Genomic DNA, 25,821 nt, shown 5'->3' on the forward strand with positions numbered 1-25,821 from the left:
TGTGTTGGAGAAGTAATAAAGCCTCGTATTTCTGTTGTTAGATGGACAGTTGTTCTCCCCTTGTAAACCAGTGGTATAGCCTTTTTGTTTGCAGGCACCAGAGTATTATATATTTGGCAATAAGCTGAATTTGAATCTTGTAAAATTGCTTTGCGCTAGTACAAAGATAAATCTCTAGAAACTCTGGAGTCATACTGCTGAGAAAAACTTCTTGTGATACTCATTCATAAATTACTTTATATTTTAGGGGGAACTCATTAGTAATAAAGTTAAGCCTTACAGCCTGATGAATGGTAGCAAGTTCTTAGAAAACATCGAGTCTCCACAGTGGTAGTGATGCAGACAGATGTTGTACAAGGAATCATTTTAAAGGAGAAAAATGGTAGCGTTTGAAATTTAAAAAAAAAAAATCCGATGAAACACAAACCAAATAGCTCTTAGTTAGTGGTAGTTAGAACCCAAATTTTATAATGTTGATTGAAAAATGCCTATGTACTAAGATAGTTGCAATGTATTCTAGTTTACGTGTGATAATTGGAGCAGAAATGTAGTACTTTTAAGGAAGAAGCTAAACATTGATTGGACCCAAGAAGACTTCCCTTTCCTGAGGTGTTCTGCAGACTGGAGCACATGTGAAAGAAGGGAAGGAGACTGGTTGTAAGAGTGTGAAAACTGCAAAGTGAAACAGAGTAGAAATAAAAGTAGCTTTGAGGGATCTGCCTTTATTAGCTAGCCAGCTCGAATTTCGCAGAGAAAGAGAAGTTTATCAAGCATCTTGGGTCAGGGCCATGTCTCCTTATGTATTACTTTTTACAGACTCTAGCATCATGGGGCCCTGAATAAGATTGTACTGGCTGGATTCTTGTGTATAATAAAAATATGTTATTACATGTAAAGTGACGATGCCACTTTCTCCTCTTGCTTTTTGCAAAGCTTTAATGGTACGTTCCATGCCCTCAAAGCAGCTTCAAAATCAAGAGAGCATAGATTTAAGTAGGAAGAAAATTGAGGCAACAGTGGGATTTTCTCTTTGAAATTTTAGGGGAGTATTTCATTCAGTGTTTTTAGTCTTATAATCTTGATAACGCTTGGACAACTTATTGTAGAACTTCCGGTTTTGGTAGAATGCGATATTTAAACACCACTCCGCCCTCCTCCCCCATTAGCCTATATGTTCTTTGTTCAGAATACAAGTAGGATTCCTGGGGGGAGAGGGAGGAAAAATAATCATTACAGTTCGGGTACTTCCAGTTTATCTCTAGATGCCTCCCAAAGTGTGCTGCACTTCTGTCCCTGAGCTTAAAAATCTGTCATTTTATACATGGAATTATGAGGGTGAACGCACACTTTCTCATCCCATCCCCATTGTGGCTGCCCAGGCCCCTGCGGTTGGGTGTAGTAGTGTTTATCAGGAGTAAATGGATGCATTCCTTTGATTAGCTTCATTTGAGGGATTCCTGATATTTGATGATGCTGTGGATTGTTTGGCAAGCTCCTCTCCCTTCCACTAGCAAAGACCTTTCCACTGCCGTTATCAGCCACACTAACTTTTCCACACACTTCAGCATTTCTCGTGTGCAAAGGCCACAGCTGTAGTTGAACAATGGGGTTGTTGTAATCCAATAATACGAGTCCTAAATATAACAATAATTATAACCTCTTACATTGAGAACAATATTGATAATCAGGGATACTAATCCTTGAATTTCATAGAAATAGAGCTCGACACTGGTTGTTGCAGTGTTATCCGTGTTTTAAGATTTCAAATACTTTGCAAAACTTGTATGTGCTTGTGTAAAGATTTGGCTTTTCTATACAGATGGGCATAATGGAAACAAAAAGCACCCAGAGAAATATGAATGATTACATTTATCAACAGCAAAACAGAACACTTCGGATATTATTCTTGTAATTAGCAAGTCTAACTTGCCATTATAAACCCCGATTATAAGTAGTCTAGCAGCAAGGACTGATTTTATTGAAAATACGTCCTAGTAGACACAGTACCCAATTTGGTCTTTTGTATCTTAAAATCATGCTTGTAATTAGTCTACATGTACACTGTCTGTCTCTGTGTCTCCTTTTTAAAATTTCATTTTATTTTTTCAAGAAAACCCTTTTAAAAGTTGGTCAGTGTGAAATTCTTTGTTAAGTAGAGCTGTTGATGAGCCTTGTATGATCTACTCAGTCTTGATGTTTCTGCAATTAACAAAATTGCCATTTCTTGCCAATGTGGTCAAACAATTAATATATCCAGGTCTCATAAGAGTTCACGGTTGTGAAAAGAGAGTGTATCTGTAGTCACGGAAACAGAATGCACTTCAGAGTTAGATTCCTCAAACAGGATTTGATTTTTTTTAATTACAGAATTCATAGTGACTTGAGACAGTACTTCCTTCACCTCAGGCTTCTGTTTCTAACCCATCGCTGTCGCAAATACGCTCTTTGACTCCCAAGTTCTCACCTGGCGTAATGCCATCTCCTTGTTCCCTGGTGGCTTTTCCTTTGACCGACCACAGGCCCTTCTCCTGTCAAGGACCTTAAAAAGAACAGAACAAAATGCAGGGTCTAAAATGTGCTTCGTTTTCAGTTTTTGTTTTGCGCATCTCTTCAGGAGCCCAGTGTGATACCTTCCTTGTTTACCTCACTGCTGTACACAGTAGCCTCTGGTCTAGTAGCCAGGGCCTCAGCATTTATATTACCGTCAGGAGAGGCTGAATTTGGATTATGTTCCTGCTTTTCACATTCACGTCTTGTCGTTTGAGTTCTTCATTCTACAAACTTAACACGCTTTTCTGGATGTAGTAGTATATATCCAGTGGATATAAAGTGGTTTTTTTATGTATTGTGTTTCTCTTTTATTGCCTGAAAATGTAGTTTTTAGTTAGCAGTACATTTCGGCTAATGTTTTGAGTATGAACAGTTGAAGTTTCCCAATAAAAGTACATCTACCCTAAACTGCACATGGAAAACATAATCTTATATATTAATATATTAATCATATATTCTATGCATGCGCATGTTATGCTTGAAGGAATAATTATTTGGGTCTTCTCAGTCATTTTTAATGTTTGTTTTTAATGTTTTTGAAATTTTCTTTGACTTGGATATAAACAGAGAGAGAGGGAGAGGGCGTGGAGAGAATAATTCTATAGAGTGAAGCACAAATATGTTTTGCAATTAGATTGCTTTTGCTTGAAATTGCAGATAACCAGTGCACAAAGTGATTGTCCTGCTTTTTTTTTGCAAATACTGCTGTAATCCAGGCATTTGGCAATTTTTTTTCAAATCCTGTACCTATTCATAAATCTGGGTCCAGCAATTAATTCCCCCACCCCTCCCCCAGTTTTAAATACATTGTAATTTTTTCCTAATCTGTAGGGACCCCTGCCTCTGGTGTTCCTTTTGCCATCCTACCTGCAGTGCTCGTCTGGGGTAGGGCATTACTTTTCTGCAGACGTCCTCTGCCCAGTGGGCGTTCACCATCTACTGCACTTAAAACATTCTGTTCTTTGCTCCGTCTTTTGGCACTGATACCTGTGACATCTGTTTGTCACATATGAAGACCAGGAGGTGCTGAAGACCCCGAAGCAGTGAGCATCCCTTAGGTGAGCATCCCTTACGTGGGCAGAGAATTCTTTTTGCCTCTCAGGTGGGGAAACGTCTGCCTTAGCTTGCTCTGGGTTTCTGTGGTGACATTCAGACAGAGGAACATGGAGAGTTTCCAAATGCCCATCTCCCAGGTACAGACTGGGGGGAAACCTGGCCTTTCCTACTCTCCCCTCTCAGGCTCTGGTTCTCCTAGGGAGGAAATGTGAGTGTGTACCCCAGGTAGGAGCTGCTGTGAAGGGGAGAACTGCTGCCTGTGGTGTCTGTGCCCAGGAGCAGCTTTCTGCTTGAGGTGGAAGAGAAGGAAAAGAGAGGGAGAAGTTTCTTGGCTGCTTGTGTTGCTCTTTGACATAAGGAAAGCTTGTTATTTTTGTATAATTAAAGTGAATAGGCTAGTAGCCTACCAGCTCTGGATTAATAAAGCCTAGGTGCAAACGCGTAAGTCATAGCACAATGTTTTAACTTATCAGGAACTTAGTTGAGCATTTAAGTTTGAAGCCTATGGAGGCTCATATGCAGTTTCAAAGGTGGTCAGTTGTTAAGAATAGTTGGGTTAAATTTAGTGGATATTTAATGGCGAGCAGGGAGAAAACAAATGTGATTTTTTTTTCTGAACATTTGATGCTTTAGTGGTCCCTTCCATCATGCTAGTTTAGGTTAAAATGTTGCAAGTAATAGTTTACAATCTGAAAAGGCATTGGATAGTGCTACATAAATGCCCAGCTTTTATTAAACTCTAGTTTAATTCTTTTTTTAATGACTTGGTGAATTCTGTGCTACAGTCCATTGCTTGATTTTGTGTTTGTTAACGTGTAAAACTGATGATGTTCAGGTAGGGCATACTCTTTCTGTTCAGGTTGCAAGATAAATTTGTTTGCCTTTATATTTAAAGAAAAAGAAAAGTCCTGCACCTGTCACTTATATTTTAAGAAAGCTGTGTATCTTTCCCTCCCATGCAAAATTATTCCATGTATTGCCTGTATGTTATTGCTTTTCAGTAAATGCTGGGTTTACAGAACAAGGACTTGCTAAGGGAAGTTGTCAGTTTGCATCCCCATTCTGATTTACTAGGGGAGCGTAAAAATGTACTCCCTTGTCAAAGGTTCAAGTATGATAGTTTAACCTGTAATGTTCACTATCTTTTCCTTAACCCCAAACTTAAAGGAAGGCTGATAAGGACACAAGCTCTGTTATTTTCACTGTGGTTTTCCAATCTTACGGTAAAATTCTTTTGCCACCAATTTGAGGAAGAATATTCTACTTAGTAACCACTGTTTTTAGAACTGTATCTTCTCAGGTATATCTGAGCAGCTAATTACAAATTTCAGTTCAGATCTAGCCATAGAAAAAGACTATCTTAATACTTTTTAGCCTCTTGGAGGCGGGAGAAAAGACTGAACTGTTTGCAGAGGAGAAGCAGACTGTGGGAATAGAACCTCAGGATATATTTCATGGAGAGGGTCATTTGAGTTTGAATTACCGCAGATGTGCATAACCTGTTCTGACACTGAATTACAGGGCAGTTTGTCGGTTTGCTTGTTTCAAAAGATAACCTCTTACACACATCAAAATAAGACAATACTTCAGAGAGATCATGAAGTGTGCAGTTGTGTTATTAGTTAGGAGACTGCAAGAATGGAAGATTTCCCTGGAGGGTAGTGCTGCATCTTGCTATCTTATTCCAGAAAATTGTATGATCAAAAAAATAAAATGTTTCTTGATCAGTTTCTACTGTGCCGTTGTAATAAAAGGAATTCATTGCATAGAAGTATGCCTGATTTCACATCTGTGAACCATTAAAAATTGTTAATGATTTGATGTCCTGGTTGCCGTAGGGATGGGGTTAATGTCCCCCAGGAGCCGGCAGGGGGCAGGTATTCCATCCCATGTGACCCATGCCCGGGCTATCAAAGGCTGAGCCGGGCGAGGAGAGCAGTCGCCACTCGTCGCCGCTCGGGGGTGCGGGTGGGTTGTGGCGGTGCGGGTCTGGTCGGTGCGCTTTGCGGCAGTACTGTAATCGCGTTTTCATCTTTCCTTTTCCTGTTCTGTTAAATTGCATTATTTTACCCACGAGTTTTTGATGAACTTTGACTTGACACAAGGTAGAACTCAATGATGGAGCAGGGAAAAAAAAAACAGTTCTAGTGTGTTCTACATGTAAGAGAAACTTTTCTAGAGATTTTTTTTTTTAATGTGAGAAGCACTGACTCTTCTGAGCAGTTTCTTTTGGAGGAGCTTTCTTTACTTTTGCTATTGTTTTTTATTTGTTTAGTTCCACAGGAGAGGTAGAGCTTGCTTTAAACTTAATGAAAAGAGTTGCTCTTTTTCTGCTGATGCACAGAATGGTCCATCTGTGTACATAACACCTCAGGGGTATGCCAGCTGACAGAGGTGTCCAATGTATTAACTTAACATCTTAAATGCTCTTCTAGGCCCTGATCAAAGTGACCAGTTAATGAGTCTATAGTGGGATCTGGAAGGCATTGCCGGACTCCATGGTTGATAAGCTCAGGTGGAAAGCATATGGGGTAGAGGAGTGCTTCTTGAGTAGTTGGTGTCCTTGGAGGTCTGTGTTATTTCTGGAGCACAGGAATCTTTGAGGCGAGGAATCTTTGAAGAAAAAAAGGAAAAAAGTTACATTATATAGTGTTTCCTTTAAAGAACAGGCCTAAAAGGGAGAGGAGTACCTTCATATGGTTTTACTTTAAACTCTGTTATTATTGGAAAATCTGTGCCTTTACTCAAAAAGTCTTGGGGTTATTTTGGATGAGGAGCGGCGAGTTGTTGAATATGAGACTTGGGTACTGACGGCACAAAACCTGTTTGATATACTATGGGGGCCTTATGCGTCCAAAATACAGTAATGAACCTGATTTTTGGACAGAGACCACTGTTCTTGAAATACCCAGGACTGCTAGATACTTTGCAACCTTAATTGCACCCATGGTCAGGAACAGGGAATAGTACATCAAACTGAGTTATTTGCCGGGATTCTTGTGGTACCTACGTCGTGTGACATCCTCTGGTATGAGGGCATCTGCGGGTAGAAGCGGAGCAGACCTTGAGGGCTAGAAAAGTTTCTTGCTACATTGTGGTTGGGTTGATGCTTGACTTGCAGGAATATTGTAAAAGACAGAGTGCTCTTAAGAAAGCTGTGCTTTCCCTGTTAGCTTCCAGTCTGTTTCCATGGACCCCAGGCACCTGATGTTTTTTGGTACATCTTGTCCTGTCCCAAGTTAAATGGCATTATCAGCCAGGAACGCCCGTTCCCTGCAGCTCCCCTCCTGTTGATCTGAACGCAGCAGCAGCTGGCCAGCTGCTGGCAAACACCGCTGTCTGCTGTGGCTCTGGGGACAGAAGGTGTGGGTGAGGAGTGCTGGCGGCCTTTTTGTATTATTATTATTTCCTATCTGTGCAGAGTTTTGTTTACAGAAAGAATTGCTGCTCTTTAATTAAGAAATAGAATGACAGAAATAAATTACTTTAAAAGGATGTTCTATTTAGGGAATGAGGGGAAGTAATTGTGGCAAGCTATTCTGAAAATGTCACGCAATCTACAGTTAAATTATTTTGTTCTTTCCTGGGTGCAGTTTTTACGAAATTGGTGAGTCAAGCAATTGTCAGTAATATTTTTGTTGTCTTAAATTTTTTTTTCTTACCCTACATGCATCCGTCTAGATTACATCTGAATGACAAAAATACATAGATAGCAAGAGGAGGAAGAGTAATGGCTTTATTTAGAATTAACTGTCAGTAAGTGTTTATTAAGTGCATCTGTCATGTCTTATTCTGGATTTGTGTTGCTAGTCTCTTAGCTGGAAATTAATTTTTTTGATACCTGGTGACGTTGAATATTTTAATGTTATTATTCTCATTCAGCAGTCTATGTAAGCAGTGTGGGACTTAAGTTCAGGAATATCAGAAGTAGTTACTGCCTTCTTTTTTAGTCATTTAGCAAAAGCACATCTATGGCCTATTTTTAATGCATTTTTAGATTAAATGTTTTATGTATTGTCAAGAATATTCAATTTCTTTCAAAAAATAAATGCCACTATTTGTTGGACTGTGCTTGTAAAACATTTCCTGCAATTAATATATGAGACGGAAAACTTGGGCTAAAAAGGGCTTTGGGAGAAAATGCATACAAATATGGATAAATCAAGAAGGCTCACGTCGGATAATTCAAGATAATGGTATCTTGCGTGTGTGTGAGAGAGCAAGTAAAGTGGATTCAAGAAGATATGAGAAAAATTATTTCCTTTTGCAACCTAAATTTAAATGTCTAAATGGCTTCTTATAGCACTGCGACTTGGTAAATGGCCTTAGAGGCAGGGAAGAATACCTGATTTTTATTGCTGCTTGTCTGTTTGCTAATAATGATAAGCATTGCCTAGCATGTAAGAGAGGGATGGCAGCATTTGGATGAATTGAGGGTTCCCATTGAAATGCCTTGGGAATATGCAGGACTCATGCTCTTTGACACGTTCTGAAACAGTGGTGTCTAAGAAACAGAAATTAAGATCTTCCCCTTGTATATCACACTGACTATGCATGTATTGTGTTGGTTTACAGTGAAACATTACTTTTGATTAACAACCAGGTCTAAGGACAAAGGCAGAGTATTCATTATTTAAGTACCAAGGGGAAAGTATCAAAAATACAGTGGGACACCCCACAAAGCAGCGGGCTGTGTTGGGCTGTGTTGTTTTGACCTTCCTGTTGTCTTTTCCATGCATATGTATAGCAACCAAGTCATTTCATGGATCATTCTTGGTGGTTCTGATAATTCAGTTTCCCCTACTGTAGGGGAATGAAATTTAGGAGAACAAAAGCTTTAGTAGATCATTGCTCTTACTAAAAGTTTAACTATTTGTATTTTCTTTCTTGGAAAATTAGGCAGCAATTTTTAGCTCCTCACAAGCCGGTCAAGCACATCTGAGAACCAGGCTGTGTGGTGAGATGTGATCCATGATCGGTCCTGGATCACCATTTTTGTTCTCTGTTAATATGTTGTAATAGCGTATATGACTGATTTGAGCAACTATTTGATTAGAAAGGGAAATGAATGGGAGGCAGAGCTCCAAAAGCTTGATTAACTTAGACCTTTAAGTGGCTTTGTTTCAGAGGCAGGAAATCGGGACAGGCTCTGGAAGGATGTGGTCGGAGGCTGCTGGAGTCGGGGACCTGCTCCTGTGTCTTGGGCCTGCAGTATTTGATATACAGCAGGTTTGTGTGGGGCTTAGTTTTGGTGTGTGAACGCTAGAAGTTAAAGCCATGTGAAGGTTGTGCTGGTGTGTTTAACAGAAACAGGGTGTGGGTGATGCTTGCCCAGGGGCTGAGCCAGCAATGGCAGGCTGGCCTGGCACTGGGGCATCCCTGCCTGCAGTACCGACATGTTTCTCATGTGAGTCTCTTTGGAGGTGTGGCTACACCCTAAAAGGGGTGAATGAGAACCAAAAATGCAACAAAGCCAGTTTCAGAGAAGCTTTGTGCTATAAGCTTTGGCTCCTATGAGACAGCTGGGGCTCAGGAGTCAGACTGATCTTTTCTCCTCCATGTATCTTCAGATTTTTCAGACACTTTCATTAGCAAGTAAAAATGTTCTCGTTTCCTTGCAACCTATCAAGTAGATGGTTTTTCAGCACTAGGGATTGTTTGAAGACAACCACGAGAAAGGTGGTGTCTCTCAAGAAGCAGCTAAATTAATGCATTCAGGTTTTTGTCAAATCCTCCTACTTGGTAGCAGTCACGTTGATCCATTGGAAGGTATTCAGACACAAATTTTAGATGGACCACCAAATACCCAAGAGTATTCTTTATCCCCTTGGCACAGGGTTACACACACTGCAGAGCTTCCCTGTACTGGTCTGGCTCAGGCAAAGATTGCTGGGAAAGAGAAGCATGATCTCACGTTCTGCAGTGCTTTTTGCTCTAGGCAAAAACGTGTAGTCAGCTATGTCATTAGACTGATAATCAAACTGAATAGCTAGAATAAGGGTGGTCCCCAAAGCAAGACCTGGTACTGTACAACCCTGCACTCATCCATGTCCTGGCCAAATGTGTTGCATGTACTTCTAGGATCTTTTTTGGCATAACAGGACTGCTTCTTCTCCCCGACTACTCTGTTCTGGGGAGCGCACCCAGGTCTTGATTTTAGTGGCTTTTTATGCTCAGTAAGCACTTGTGTGCCATGAATGACTCCCTGTGGTTTCTGAACTGAGGTATATTGAGCTGGATCTGCTGCTGCAGTTGGGGTTTGGTTTACGTGTTCACAGTGCTACTGCCTGCCTTGTTCTCCAGAGTCTTTGCAGCCTGTTTTAGGGGCTGGCATGATGTGTGAACTTTCAGGTGGCTCAGTAGCTTCTGAACAGTCTCGGAGTAGGAGAGATGCTATGATATGGCACTGCAGTTTTTTGTGTCACTGCATGGGGCCCTGTAGTCAAGCATCCCATGAAGAGATGGGTTCCTAGCTGAGGGCATCTCCAGCAGCCTCTCCTTATCATGCAACCTAGCATGGCAGAGTACCAGCTACGCTGGGAGAGAGATTAAAAGACACTGATAGCTAGTCACTCGTGGATGTATGGCGTGAAGCATATTCACGCTCATTATTCCCTTAAAATTTGTCCCTGGCACAAATGCTTTCCCTTGTTTCCAGTCTCTTAATAATTAACAGCACCTGTTGATAAGCTGCACCCAGAGAAGGATGCAAGCCTTGCCATTGTTCCCTCTTCTTCTCTCTCCTCCCAGATGTAATGGAGGCATTTCTAATATACCTGTTATCAGGGGCTGCCAGGTAGGCATTCATAGCGCAGCATACTACAAGAATTCAGGGCTCTGTTTGGGGTTCAGGAGTGGTTGGTATCGTCCACAGATGGAAAAGCCATGGCTACCATAGCTCTCCAAATCTGGGTAGCGTTAAATTTTTTTGCAATATTGAAATACTTCTCTGTAAGATATCCTCTGCTGGCTTGATTTTTGGTTCCAGCCCATTATTACTTCCTATGGCAGTACAAAACATTGCTAATGTTTGTCTTCCCTTATTCCACCCTGTTTCTGCAGGTCTTGATGATTGCCTGCAGCAATATATAAAGAACTTTGAGAGAGAGAAGATTAGTGGCGACCAGCTACTACGCATTACTCATCAAGAACTGGAAGATCTTGGAGTGACACGAATTGGCCACCAGGAACTTATCTTGGAAGCCGTAGACTTGCTCTGTGCACTGGTAAACTTCCTGGGGCAAAATGGGGGGTGGGTGAGTGGGTGAACAGTGTTTGTGTATTTGAATTTCTAGTCCTAAAGAGTAGCTAAATAGTTGAAGAAACTCCTGACATGTCATGTATGAACAATTAAGCATTTTAAACCAGAGGCAAGATAAAGAGCAATATCTACTGATGGGGTGGTGCTTGTTAAATAAATCGGTATCAGAGATTTAAGGCTTGCATCTCTCTTTGTAGAAGAAAAGTTTATCTGAAATCACAAAAGAACTAGACTGAGTTTGGTTTGGAATGTAAAATAGTTACATATGTGAATGCAGTAATTGAATGCTGGTTGCCCTTTACAAACAAAATGTCCTGATATTAACCATGTCATTTTTCACTGAACCTTTCATGCAAATTATGTTTTAGATGATTATTTGAGTTTGCTGAAACATAGCTGCTTGTATTTCACAGTAGAAAGGATTAAATACTGAAATAATTATCTTCTGTGTAAATAATACATACAGCTTTGGTGGAGTATACAGGGGGATTTTGGTAATGGTCTTTTCAGTCAGGTCGCATCATGCGTAACTGAGATTATCCCCTCGGTGAGGGGTGTGGTGCTGACTTCACCCTTCTTATGAGCGTTTTGTGTCTGCCTGTAAAGATTAGTGATAGATTGGGCACACTCTCTGCATTCTCCACTGTAGGAAGGATTGTGAACAGCTCTGCTAAGATGTACTTGACTGCCTAAAGTGGTGTTTTGTGGATTTTTAATGCATAGTACTTTTCCAAGCCTCAGAAACAGCTTTAAGAATGCCGAATCCCAGTAGAGGCAATCAAAGATGGTAGGCTGAAAGGCTCTTCAGAAGGGCCTGTGGATTCTCAGTATGCAGCAGCTTTTCCGAATATCCTGTTGTTGCCTCTTTGGGAGATAGATGTGAGGGGTAATGAAGAGAAGAGAGTGAAAACAAATAAATGAAAAATGCAAAAGAAAATGTAAAAAGGGGGAGAAAAGCTTTTCCATACAGGAAGACATTTGGTTTTAAACATATCTTAGATTCTTTTCCTTAGAGTAATATTTCTAATAACAGTGCTCAGTGCAATAAGCTAACTCATCTGTTGGGTTTTTAAATAATGGAAAGGATGCAATTGTAAAAAAATTAATGCTACTGATATAGAAGGAAACACAGAGTTATTCACAAAGTACTTTTCTCATCAGACAGTGCAAAAGGAAACGAGAAAGTAAATAATTTAATTAACTGAGACAAAATCTAAGGTAGGGTGAAGACTGGTGACCATTCTTCCCAGGCACCCATGGAGACAGATTGCGTCTCTAAAAAATAACCTCTTTTCACAGAAAAATCCTTGTTTATTAGCAGAAATTTCTTTTTCTCTCTGGATATGTAATTACAGATGTTATCTTTAGACAAACAAACAGAACTTGTCTTTGTAGCTCCCTTATCTTAGGCAAAAGTGCATGGAACTAAGTTGAATATGAAATAAGGAATTTGTAGCGAAGGTTAATGCTCCATCCTTAATTCATGCAGCAACTATCTACCTTTCTAGTCCTTGTTGCACGTATAGTGTTGTCTGCTTTTCTGAGTTAGTCTTGAAAACTTTATCACTGAAACACAATAGCATGTGTTCAGATCACAGCTTCTAATTTAAGCTGAGGTTTTTGCAATCTCACAGTTGGCTTCTGATGGCTCCTCGGGGATACCAAATGTGATTGTTATATTGATTTTAGTGGACTTAATTTGAATTTATTGTTCACCAATCAGATAAACCTCTTAGGAAGTTTAACTCAGAGACAATCCTTTTTGGCTATACTGGCCCTACGCATACAGGCTTTCCTTTTTTTTATTGCATCAGTAAGTATTTGTCCTGGTTAGTGCTTGCTTGTTCTTCCGATTAGCCTCTAATGTTGATTGTGTTGTTAAGGAGAAGTCTCCAACATAGGTTAACTGCTAGTGCAGGAAGTCACCGTGCAAGGTTCTTTTAAATTAAAATTATCTGATTAGTTTTTCTGTTTCATTGGAGTTTGATAGAGGTTTTGTGATAAAATTTGGCATGAGTTACAAGTATATGATCCAACTGAGTTAACATCTATTTGGATGCTGGAGATGATGGGTGGTGTGATGGGGTAGGAATGATAACGTTCATTTTGCCTTGCAAGCATAATCTCTGATTGATTTTAAACTAATCATTAATAAAACCAAAAAGATTGTCACTTCTGATTCTCCTCCCCATTCTCTCCAAGTTAGTGAGTGACCACCTGAACAGTTTTTGGCATTGAGGACAGAGCCACGTCCCCCCTGCTCATGCCTGCTCCCACTTTGCAGGGGGAGAGTTTCCAAGAAAGAGTTGCCATCAATGAAGAAAACTTCTGCCATGTTGACAGCTGGTGTGTTTTAAGAGCTGCTTTCTTCCTGCCCCCCTTCCCAGCATTTTTTCCTGGGGTAAACTTCTACTTGCAGTTTTTGCCCTGTCAGCTGTGGATGTGGCAAATGGCAAACCAGCTGCTTGTGTTGCGTGCCTGCAGTTCATGGGGCCACGTTTTCTTGCTGGAGGAAGATGGAGAGCCTGGACAAGCGTATTTGGCTGGTGTGGAGAGAACATGGGACCTCCTTAACCCAGGCAGAGGCTATTGAACAGTGCGAAATAGACAAACCACTTGCAGCAATAATAGTTTAGAACCAGTTATGATTGATAGCACTATTTAAAGGATGTTCTTTATTGATTTTTGACAGAAGGTGGGTGGGTGGTTGTGGTCTGTCACAGTATTCCCCTCCTGTCATAAGCACTTGCAACAAATGGATCTTCCAGTGCTTGTTAGCTGATCAGAGAACAAATGGTGGCCTGTGCTATCCATCTTAGTAGAGTCTCTCTTGGCTGCCAGCCTGCCATACTGTGCTCTTGACAGGAGAGCAAGCAGCCGGGGGGTGAGATTCACAGGTTTTCTTTTCCTGTGGTGCTTCAGAGAAGGAGGAATAAAGATTTTGCCCAGCTGCTACTGCTGTTACAGGTCACGCTCGCTGATAATGGTGGAGGCGTACATACCGCATACCATCAGCGAAGCTGAACGTGCTCCAGGAGAGAGCGGGCAGTGTAACTAATTTGGTGTGTCTCTTCCCTCTCTCCTTCAGTCTGTGAAGGTGGGAGCATGTTCTTGCCTCAGTGCAGTTTTGTGTTTAATAAAATCCATATGTCAGAAAGGGCAAGATAAATGAAATGTTCTCTGCGCTTAGAAGAAAGAAGTAGTGAGGTCTGTGATGGTATTTCGTTGCTTGTGATGGTATTTCATTGCTGCTAAGTTTGTTGCGTGGTTTTCAATTGGAAAGTCACCAGGATGGATATATGCCTGTCAAGTAGTTCTATTTCCAGCAAAGCAAGTCTCTTGTCCTTCCCTTTCTATTCAAACTGGGACATGAAACCAAGATCCCCTGGTGGCACCAACAGGTAGATTCCTACTTGATGTGGATGTGCATGTTTATTCATACTGACAAAATCTCAAAAAATAATTGACATCTCAAAAGTGGTTGAAAAATGGTAAACTAAGAAACTGCATGTCCAGCTCCAGAGATACAGGAGAAACTGTTTTGAGTTAGGTACCATGGTATTTTTTTCTCCAGGCTACTCTCAGGTAATAAAACACACACCTGTTCATCAGTTATAAAAATTACCACCCAGATCTAGCCTCAGCGTGATCCTTTGCAGTACGTGTGTGGTGATGAAGTGAGTCTAAGACTGCTTAACATCAGTAAACAGACAACAGTGTAGCAGACCTTCATCCACACACAAAATGTGACCAGCCTAGCTTCTTTGATGGTTGCTCTAAGAACTGGATGTGAATGAACAATGCCAACAGAAAGTAAATTGTGGGAAGGTAGAGGAGGTGCTTGTGAAAAGAGAAATTCATACTGAAGAAGAGATTGCTTAGATAATGCCATCAGATCACTGTATTGGGTTTTGGATTTGGAATGCATCTGGAGCTCTTGTAGCTCCTGAAATAGCTAACCGTGCTGCAAGAAGCAAAGAAGTGCACATAATTCGTTTTCTATCATCTCTTTGTCACAAGATGGAGTTTCATTTTTCAAAACTGGGTACAACCATATTTTTCTGGGTGTCCATGGACTCTAAATTTTATGTTTCCTTGGTATCATATTTTTCCCAGAAAATGCTACCCTTTGCCTCACTGTCTGGAGAATACAAAGACTGAAGACTGCACAGCCAAAGATTTCTTCTTCCGTCTTTAAGAAAACAATCTAATTTACCTGATATATCTCCACAATGCCTTAGTGCATGAGGATTTTTTTTTCTTTACTTCTCCAAAATACCGTGTAGATTTTGTTGCATGAAGATTAAATTAAGTTCATTTGATTTTGAACATTTTCAAATATGTTTTTAAAGGAGACCTTAAAGTGGGAAACATTTTGTTCTGGGAAGATAAGAATATTTAGAAAACTTCACAAATAGCGTTTGGATGCTTTACAGTTTTCCTGAAACAAAGGACTTAGTAAAGTCCCTCTGAATTTGCAAAATTCTTTTCCAGGGAATCTATCTTTGTGTACAGTAGAGTTTGGTTAAAAAACAAAACAGTTTTTGCTTTGTACAGCATACTGGTTTCAGTACTGGTTTCATGCTAGTTATTTAAATCTGCTATGGCTGCACAGGAATTTATTATACACTGTATATTTGAATCTGTAAAGCTAGAAGATTGCAGCAGATGAAATAGCATTATTATTTGGCAGAGAAAACATTGGTGTGCACTAACAGCATGAAATTACTTATCATTTACCACTAACACAAAACATTTATATGCAAATGAATGTAAAAAAATAGACCTACTTTACCCATGAATGATTCGATTCCTCTTAAGAATTATACCTTTTATCTTCATTTCATCTTCTTGCCATTTCTCACACAGAAATCCTTTCCTTTGCCCTTATCACTAGTCAGATCTTAAAACTGCTTTTGTCAGTAATGGTGAATATAAGACTTAATCACTGTAGTGCTAAATGAGGAAGACTTCATCTAGGAATGGGGAATTGTATGCACTGGAGTTGGGATTTATTGTTAATATCCTGCATGCTCATAGCAGAAAAATTACTTACCCTTTTTACTATTGCCCTTTGCAAGTTAAAGTTGTGCTTATATATCATCTGCCTTCCTGTCTTCAGCATGAGCTAACTCAACTGCAGAGAGGAGGAAATCCTGAAGTCCGTCACCAGATCAATGAAGCTAAGGAGTTAAAGGGTTTCTGATGGCTCGTGTAGATCTCTCTGAAAATGTTTGTTGCTGTTGTTAGTGGATCTTCTATACAGACCTGCAGAAAACCCTGTGGGAATGCCAAAGGCAGTAAATACCTCTGTATGCAAAGGGTGAATGTTCTTCCTCCCATTTGCCCCAAGAATCAGTTATGGATGCTAGATACTTTTCTTAGTTGCTTTTTTCTTTGGGCTGTTTGGAGTTTCGGTCAAGTATGAAGTATATATACCCTAGTTCATAGAGTCATAGAATGGTTTGGGTTGGAAGGGACCCTTAGACATCCAATCCCCTAGTTAAAAGCAGACTGGATAAAAAGGGCTGTTACAATGTAAAATGTTTTAAAGGGGTAGTGTGTTTATAACAATCTACTTATTTCCTTTTTTTTTTTTTTTTTTTTGGAAACTGCTGATTAGCTGTTTAAGACTTTGTGAAATGCATGTAACCGAATATGTAACTGGTGGTTTGAATTCTGGAGAAATAAGAGCACTTGGCTGGCTAGGGACAAAATTACATGAGAAAGAAAAACAACAAAAAAAAATGAGCACTTCGTCTTGCAGAGCCTGCTGATTGAATAAGAGTAAGAAGAATAGTTTATGTAATTGCTCTATTAGTGCTACAAAGCATGACCAGGACTTGTTTTTTTTGATATATTGCTTGATTGTGCTGTAGAAAAAGAAGGGCCTTTTTCATGAAAGGGGATGATGATGATGATGAATCTTTTCCGGGTTCTGCAGGGCTATAAGTATCATGCACCTGAGCTTTTTCTGACTGTAAACATTAAGGACAAATATTTATACCCTTTGAAACCATTTGCCTTTTAATCAGTATATGTTTAATAGTTGCAGTAAAGGATAAGTGTCATTTGAGCTATCTGGCTTTTTCACCTTATCTACTTATTCTGTGTTTACGAAACAGATGTTTAAGGATCGTGTGTTGTGCACTTCTAAATTACCCCATATGTCAGTGCTATTTGAAGGAGAGATAACCTTAGTGTTGGCATTTCGTGATGCAGGAAGAAGGGCCTTTGGAAATATATGTCGTAGGCAGATCTGATGAGGTATAAAGTTACATAAGGCACCTTCCATATGACAAGCTGTGTTCTCAGTTGTTTGCAACTTTGGGCTGGTAAGCTATCTGCCTCATACTTTGTGGGATGTGTTCAGCCAAATGTTTTGGAGAATGAGGTTCAGATGCATTTTGTTAATTTTTAAAAACAACTTTGGAGACGAAGGTTGGAATTTTCCTTAGCGAATTTTTGGCCGCCCAAAATTTTGAGGTGTGGTTTTGAAATGGCTGCCATATGCCATGGAATCCACGTGACGCTGTTTTGATTATTCATTGAAAAACTTCCCCAGGCTTCCTGAGAACTGAGGACTCTGAGCCTTACTGTTTCCAGGTTGTTTCTTTAAAAGCAATACATAATGCATACAGAAATGATGCTCAAGAATTATATATGGAAGATGAAAGTACTGAAAAATAGTGAGGACCAAAATTAAGCTTGCCTGAGGTTATCTTAAGTCCATTTCTTAGCAGTCATATGCTATTCTTGCCTAGAACTCCTGCATTCAGTCTGTAAGTGGAAAAAAACTTTTTAAAAAGTTGCATTAGAGAGAAAACTTATGATTTCATCCTTGTGATTGTTATCCATATTGCTGAGAGATATTACAGGCATAACTGAGAAGTTACATTTCTTTATACATAATTTATTGTACACTGCACATAATTTATTACACAGTACAGCTATCTAGACTACAATATTTGTCTTTTCAAAAGGTTGCCATTTTTTTCCTTCTTTAAAAAATAATGTTTGTGTGTGTGCTGACAAACATTTGCTGAAGGAAAATAAACCTTCACCTTCTGTAGTTTATAGGGTTTATACTTCTCCAGAGGGGCAGCAGAAACTAATCGATGTAAGTCTGCTCTGCCTGCCTGGAGAAACTGTTTTTATTTTCCTTTTGCCCCCCGGCACCAGTGTTACAGTAGTATCTTCAGTTCCCATTTTGTGTCTCTTCAGTAAGAGTTAGCACTGGTTTCTGCATGCCTTTTGCTCCGCATGTTTTCCAGCAGCTTTCTGGGCTGAAGAGAAGAGAGAGTTATTTAGGGAGGTAGGCAGAGGGACCATATACTCATTTCTCTGTCTTGGATTGTTTGTAGGAGTCAAACTATGTCATTGAACTTGATGTGGCCTTTGTGCTTGGAGATGTAGAGGCATTCACGGCTGCATGAAAGTTGTGACAAGACATCTGTTCTAAGGGATTTCTGGATTTGTCAATGGGACTGTGGCTATGTCTGTATTGCATATTGCAGTGTGTTTAGATCCGGACTTCTTCTGGTAACTGAGCTTGGCTCTTTTATTTAGCTGAGACATCTTTGCGTTTGCAACAAGCTGCATAAAAATAGCCTAAACTAAAGGTCTCAGCAGCTTCTAGACACCCTGTCTGAGCCAGCAGAGATAGTTAGCACTATATGAGTTAGGAACACTTTTTACTTTTTAACCTGTGCTAGTAGTGTGAGGTATGCTTCCCTGCCAGCAAGGGTTAAGTGAATTTAACACAGGGAAGAGATGAAATGAGCTCTGATATTTATTTTTTTTTCAGTTGAGGGAAGCAGGGGGGGCAACTAGTGAACATTGATCAAGCTAATCCAAGAAAATTTCACTTTACTTCTAAAGTTTGGTTACTGAACTCTCTTCCTACCCTGTGGTGTTGGTGCAAGGGTGGGCTGGCAGAGGGACTAGGCTGGCTCTCCTCACTAACAAAAAAAGCAAAACTCATCAGTGGTGATTAGAGCTGCTGCTTGTCAGTGTGTGAAGAAAAGAGCTACAATTCATCACTCACACTGTCATGTGAAGCCACAGAAAAGTAATTAGCAGGTAAAATGTCTATTAATAGCTCCCACCACCTTTAGTTTGAACACCTGCTGTCAAGCTATTGCTCTGTGTAGCTTAGCTTCATCAAGTTCTTGTTTTGTGATTGCCAGAAGAGACTCCATTAGAGCCATTTCTGTTGAGGCGGGGTGTCTCTGAAGAGACTCTTGCTCCATGGTCTCTTGTTGAGAAAGCGGATGCGTAGACCTGCTTCGTTTCTCGTAATCTCTACAAGCGTGTAGATTTCTTTGTGGTTCTTTCAGTGACTGTGAATTTGTTTTGGCTAATGAAAGCATAACTTACATTAGTGCTGGCTAAATGCAGAGTAGGGGAAAACAAAGAATTGTCTCCTTTGCCTGCAATTATCTTCTTACGGTGCTTGAAAATAAATGCAGTGCATTTCTAAGAAAACCATATTGTTAATAGTATATTATAGCATATAAAGTATGATTAAACTTGGCAGTTACTATTTGAGCAAGCTTTTTTCCAATATTAGAACATGCAACTCTTTGTTCGTTTTTAATGTGGGCCAGAAATATTAGTGATAAACAAAGTGGGGATTTTGTTAGCTTGGCTGCTGTGTTAGGATCCTTCCACTTGAAGGCTTTGATAAACACAGCTGCCCAAAAATATATTCTGCCTGAAATTTATCTCTGTATTTTCCATCCCTGACTTTATCTGCCTCATCTTACAGGTGGAGGCTTTACCAAAATCAGTGCCGTTCCTCATGTAAGACTGAATTTTATATGTAGCTTAGGCGTTACATATGTCCCTTGGTTTTATGTTAAAGAACACACGCGCATTTGATGAATATGCATGAAAATAGACTTTGTACCCATTAACATTGTCTCTTCCTTTCCACACATCTGACAGGGAAAAGAGACATCTGAAAAATCTGCGTCTGTAGGTGGCCGTCACCTGAAACGTTAACAAGAGGCCACTAAGTTTTTATAGGAGCTGATTTTCTAAAGAAGCATATACATAAGTGCACCCTGTTTTCTTGTTGTAGAATGAATTTTTGAGTATCGTTTTGCTTGGACCGCAGCATGCAACATTGCAGGCTTGGGTTTTGCTGGTGCTTTGCTTTCTGGTGGGAGTAGGGAGACCTGTACGTGTCCCGCCGGGGTTCCCGCTGTGGTGGGCACAGCTGGTACCCGGCACCCACCGCTGGAAGTGGATGAGGTACAGATGAGTGAGGAATGGAGAAGGGAGTGAAATAGTTTAGCATCGTTGAGGAGGAACACTGGGATCCGGCCTGGGCCACAGCGTGGCCTCCCCGAGCCATGGATGGGAGGTGAGCAGGTGCCTGGGGCTCCTTCCCTGCCCACACCCCTCCTTGGTTTACCTCGCGTGGTTTGAAAGCAAGCACGGTATTTGGATAATTGCACTCAGCTTCTTAGTTAACAGTCTCCTGACTTGAGAAGTTTGATGTTTCAGTGTGTCTTAAAAAAAGAAAACCTGTGAGGACCCAGCGGTTTGCACTCGATCGGCCCCCCGTGTGTGTGAGAGGTGAGCGCCTTGTTGTGTGGGCGTGCTGGGGCTCGCTTGCGGTGGGATCTTGGTTTGGCTGATCTGTGAGATGTTTGCTGTGACGTATCTTTCATTTGTTTCTTCCCCCTGTTAATTTTGCCAAAATGAGCTAGATGCTCAAGAAGCAGAATGAAAGAAGAACAAACCTGGTATTTTTTTCCAGCGTACTCCTACTCAGTCCTCAATCTCCATCTTGTTGTTTCAGCCACAGCAACCACAGAAAAAACAAATTTATTTTTATCTGATGCTTATCTCTTTAATTTGGACTGATTTAATAAGTTATTAGTTATGAGCTGCTTAGCTGCATAATAAAGTACATTTTACTTTTCCTTCCCAATTTGTTGTTTTCGTCTTGTAATTTTTTTATTTATAACGTAACTCTATCTGTTGTATAACTGCTATTGAATCTTTACATGGTGGAAACATCACTGCCCAAACATATAAGTTGTCTAATTGGGAACTGAACGTGGTGGCAGAGGACGACACCTATGCATAAACTGTGGAGTTGAGAAACATGCCCACAAGACCTTCCCTGCCCAAAATACGGATGATCACAGATGTTACAGTAGCGTTTTTTAAAGCGCAATCTTAGCGTGTGGTCACTTCCCCCTTAAGCTGCGTCCCCAAGTGCATCCTCTGCTGTGGAAACATGGCTGTTGTTTTAGTGGCTCCCTCATGAAGTGTATTTGGTTTACAAGCATGAAGAGGGGACTGGCTGGGAGATGGCAGACAAGCTGTGTGCTGAAGTCTCTTCTTTCTGTGATGATATCTTGTTTGCTTCGGAGTGGACATTGTGGGAGAGCTGGGGCTAGCTTCAGTGTAATGTTCCTGCAGTCCCTGTGTAATTAAAGAGGAGATTAAGTTCATTTAGTGGATGGTTTGGATTAGGAGCATGAAAACTGCTGTAAATAATCACACCACCACCTCCCCCCCTCACCACCCCCTCACCCACGCCCCCTATATCCTATAGAAAAAAGGCTTAGATAAATAGGTAAATGAAGCTTCATCAGGCTTAAATTAGCATTGGCAAATATAACCTGTCTCCCATCTCTTCACCTGGCAGACAGATTAGCACGGGCATCAAATTGGGGGCCTGAGAGGAGAGCTGATGAGGACAGGGGGTGTCGTTAGGAAGGAGATTTTTCTGTGTTCAGCTGAGGAGCTTTCTGCATCCTACTTCACCATCATTTGTGGTAGGAAATGGTCCACCTTTGATAGTAAGTAGCCCTTTCCATCATCAACTGAACAAGTTGTGAGCACCCTCTGTTATAAACCTGTGATGTGGTTAGGGCAAGGAGCACCTTCAGAAGTCCCATCTTTCTCTTACAGGAATAATAAACTCGAGTCTATGTAATTGCTTATTCCTTTACAATGGCAAAATAAGATCTCTTTTGAAATAACTATTACTGTTTGCATTTGTGAGAAAAACAAATTTATTACAAAAATAACAAATCGCTGATTGTACTATATTGTATTGTAATTGAACATTAAATTAGGGCATTCTCTAGTACTGTTTCAGCAACATTTGTATATTTGAAGGGTTTTCAAGTACTATTTGTTAATATTTCTGCATAATTATTTCTGTCTCTGCTGCATAGCTGAGGAACATAATTTAAGTTTAAGGGATTGGCTCTTAAATGGAAGCAAAGCTTACAACTTGACTTTAAAAGGGCGACTTAGACATTGAGCAGAGTATCACTGTGTTCTCTGGTCTGTGATTCTGGTGATCCTTTACTGCAAACAAGAATAAAAATAAGGTAACGAACATGCTTCCTTCACTGAAACCAACAAAAGCAATTCGGTGTCACACTGTGTCCATACTGCGTACTTCTGCTAGCTGCAAACCCTCTTGCCTGATGTGATCTTAGGAATTGGTGTGAGTATGGACATGAGGGACTGACCCCTGACTGTCAGATCTTCCGAGAGAACTGTCTGATCTACAGAGTGATGTACTCTTTTGAAAATCAATCTTCCAGACTAGGTTTTTCCTTCATTTTGAGATATTTTTCTCAGTGCACTTAAAACCAGCTAAAAGATCACTCATAATTTTGCTCTTCTTTTGTTCTATTTTTATGCACTTTAGAAACAGAACATGCCATACATTTAAAAACTAATGAGTGGGTGTATTTCTACCTTAATTATTAGGAATGGTTTAAGTTTTAAAGCAGAAGAGCTGTCTTGCTGTTCTCGGTACTTCATGTTCAGCTGCGAAGCTAACTTTTCTTTGTCTTTTTTTCAATGCAGAACTATGGCTTGGAAACAGAAAATCTAAAAACCCTTTCTCACAAACTGAATGCATCTGCCAAAAATCTGCAGAACTTCATCACTGGGAGGAGAAGGAGCGGTCACTATGATGGAAGGACCAGCCGCAAATTACCAAATGATTTTCTGACGTCGGTAGTGGATCTGATTGGAGCAGCTAAAAGTCTGCTGGCTTGGTTGGACAGGTAAAATCTCTCAAATATATCACAAGTAACCAGATCATGCACATGCGCAAACCCCAGCTTCTTTACAAAGTGTAGTTCAGGCATTGAAATGGAAGCAGAATTCATTTACAAATTCTGAGAGGATGTTAGTAGCAATTTTGTCTTAAGTCAGCATGCGATTCAGATAGCCTTTCCATACAATACTTATAAATGCACTGCGACCCTATGCGTATCTGGAAATACAATATAGCAGCAGGATGACATCATTAGGTTATATATGTATTTTATTATTAATATAGAACAACACTTTGACCTGCATAACTCAGATTCATTGCTCTGATAGTATCATATTCACAAAACTGTGATCATATCTCTCGTTAAATAGGTGTCAATATATTCCTTCAGTGTGTGTGTAAACATGCATGTTGCATTTTAGGTTTTTTTAAATGGCAGTGAAATACCTCTCAAACTGTAGATGCAATTGGAACTGTCTTTTACCTTTATTACCTAGGAAGTAATAGGATCAGGACTTAAGTGCTCTCCTTTACTATATCTGTAGTGACATTTTTCTAGTGATGACAAGTGTAATATGCAGGTATTTAGGACAATCATCGAAACTCCTGAAGTGGTTGAAGTTAGTCTGTCTGTATGGCTTTATAAAATGCATCACAGTGCATCTTTATCAGCAAAAATAGAACGCTTGTCTTGATTTAAAGGTGTATATGATTTTGTATCCAGCAGCTGCAGTTTTGTTCAGAGTATGATCTTTGTGTAATTCTTAAAATTCAACAGAATTTACTGCTGTGGGTTTTGTTGTGTTTCATTGTCCTGAGGAAAACTGGCTTCTGTCCCATAAATGATTTCCATATGAAAGGTTTAGGTGAGGCATGAATCTTTTCTATTTCTTAAGCTGAACTGCAAACTCTTTCTTTTTTCAATAGACTGGACCTGTCACTGCTTCTTGTTTTCTCCCCCCTTTCTAGTCTTTCCCCAAGTTTCAAAACCAGAGCACCTGAGGTTGGGCTCCTAAACTTCTATTTAGATGTTTAGCATTAGATGCACAGAGAAGCAATACAATCTCGTGGAAAGAGCTTAGTATTGAGACTTGAAAAAATTGAGAATACACTTGTAGCTCTCTCTAGCCTGTTGTTACTTGGAAGACCTGTAGGCTTTACTTTTTCTCCCTGCAAATCATTTTTGGCAGACAACAGCATATTCTGGGCTTTAAAACAGAAGGAACAGTAGAAAATAATGTTCTTTTGCATAGGCTTATCACTGTTTACCACTTCTTTCTACTTAGAAATAACCTTGATTGTTTTCTCATTGGAATTGTGGCTAATGGGTAAAGACTGTTTATTACAAAGTTGAGGGTTTGGGTTTTTTTTTGCATAAAATACTTTGGTATTAAAAAGCAAAATTTCACATATATGTGTGTTTACCACACTGAAAAACAAGGTATTTCTGGCATCTTAATATGAATTTAGTAGTTGAACTTCATGAAGAAAGCAGTTGTTGATGCTGGGAAACATCTGCATCTAAGCACTAATATGTCACTGTAGTACTGTGTAGTACTCCCAGATTATGCACTCTTAATATTAAAAGAAAAACCCAGTCTGTAAAATTTGTTTGTTGCTTAGAAGTGTGTTGAGAATTACCTCTTAGTAAAATGATGTTTATAAAGGTAGCTATATTGTATTTGTCAGAGATAACTCTGTTAGCAGGTTTAGTGGGGGGCAGATCTCTGAAATAATTTCTGAAAACATGCATATCAAGTCTACTCCCAGTATAACGCAAAATGACTTTTGCATTTATCTGAAATGATAGCTGATCAGACCCAGAAGTTCCAAGAAGTTAAGAATGAGTCAGCCATGGTGATAGCCCCTTTTAGCAATGCTGTCTTTTGTGTCCAGATAAGACTTCCTAGAAGTGATATTTTCATTTCATTCACATTCCTGGGAAGGTCCTTTTCAAGATCTGTGTAGCTTAAACACCTGGTTCTTGCAAATGTTTTCTGTAACATTTAAAGACTTTTCTGATTTATGAGTGTGGGGGTATTTTGGTTAGGTTTGTTCTTCCTTCTTTGTGAAGAACCCAAATTAGGATGAAGGCAGGCCAATGACAGCATTTTTCTCAGGAAGTGGGAACATCTGGAGATCAATAGGATTCTGCTTATTATGCTCCTTCTAAGAAGCCATTGGGGCCACTAGGGGGAGATAGAAAGATTTTGAAAATAAAGTGTTTAAAGTCAGGAACATGGATTTAATTTTATTCTGCACAGCAGTTACTATTAAATCTGGGCCCCAATCTTAGTTGTTTTGATTGGTTTCTAACACTGGTTCCATCTCTGAGGTGCAAGAGAGGGGAGAGGAAACCATTAGGAGCAATAAAGTAGCTATTAGGGTTATCAACCCCATTGTAAGACCCATACTAGGCTATCCCTATGCAGTGTTTTTCAGGTCATGTCTGGAAAAAGCGGCTAGCAGCAGCTCCAACTTGCATAGAAATGCAATGATGTGGTTTTTATGTGTAGGGAGTGGTGATGACTCCATACAACTTGTGCTTCACTTGCTGCTCTAGCAAGCTCTGTTTTTACAATGCTTCTTTAGGACCCTTTATAAGGACCTCATTAGGCCAAGCACCATTATCAAAAGGAGCGTGAGAGCTGCGATTTGCTGAGTTACTTTCATTGTGGCTCTTGCAGTGCCACTGTACAGGGCTGACCCAAGGATGCTTTTTCTTCCAGGTCTCTGCCTGGAGCAGTCCTAGTTCCAGATGTATGCCAGAGCTTTGAGTTTTACTGAAAATTAGGGTAGCTTTTATTGCCAAGCTTTAAAAGTCTTCTGGTTTACTTTCATTTAGGAACTGGAAAACTTATTAGAGAATTCTAGCTATTTTCAGAAGAGGTTGGCTGATGGTTTTGAG

The 25,821-nt window shown here is 40.0% G+C and overlaps 1 protein-coding gene across 1 annotated transcript in view; it reads left to right on the plus strand.

Annotated features, from left to right (window-relative positions):
- Positions 1-5,504: 5,504 nt before the first annotated feature.
- CNKSR2 (connector enhancer of kinase suppressor of Ras 2) overlaps positions 5,505-25,821 on the plus strand; it is a 186,065-nt gene continuing 165,748 nt past the window's right edge. Inside the window, exons 1-3 of the mRNA XM_009893115.1 lie at positions 5,505-5,574; positions 10,669-10,832; positions 22,718-22,920. Coding sequence (XP_009891417.1) covers positions 5,505-5,574; positions 10,669-10,832; positions 22,718-22,920 — 437 coding nt within the window. The remainder of the gene's footprint in view (positions 5,575-10,668; positions 10,833-22,717; positions 22,921-25,821) is intronic.

The sequence above is a fragment of the Charadrius vociferus genome, unplaced genomic scaffold (genome assembly GCF_000708025.1).
Source record: "Charadrius vociferus isolate BGI_N301 unplaced genomic scaffold, ASM70802v2 scaffold169, whole genome shotgun sequence".
NCBI lineage: Eukaryota > Metazoa > Chordata > Aves > Charadriiformes > Charadriidae > Charadrius > Charadrius vociferus.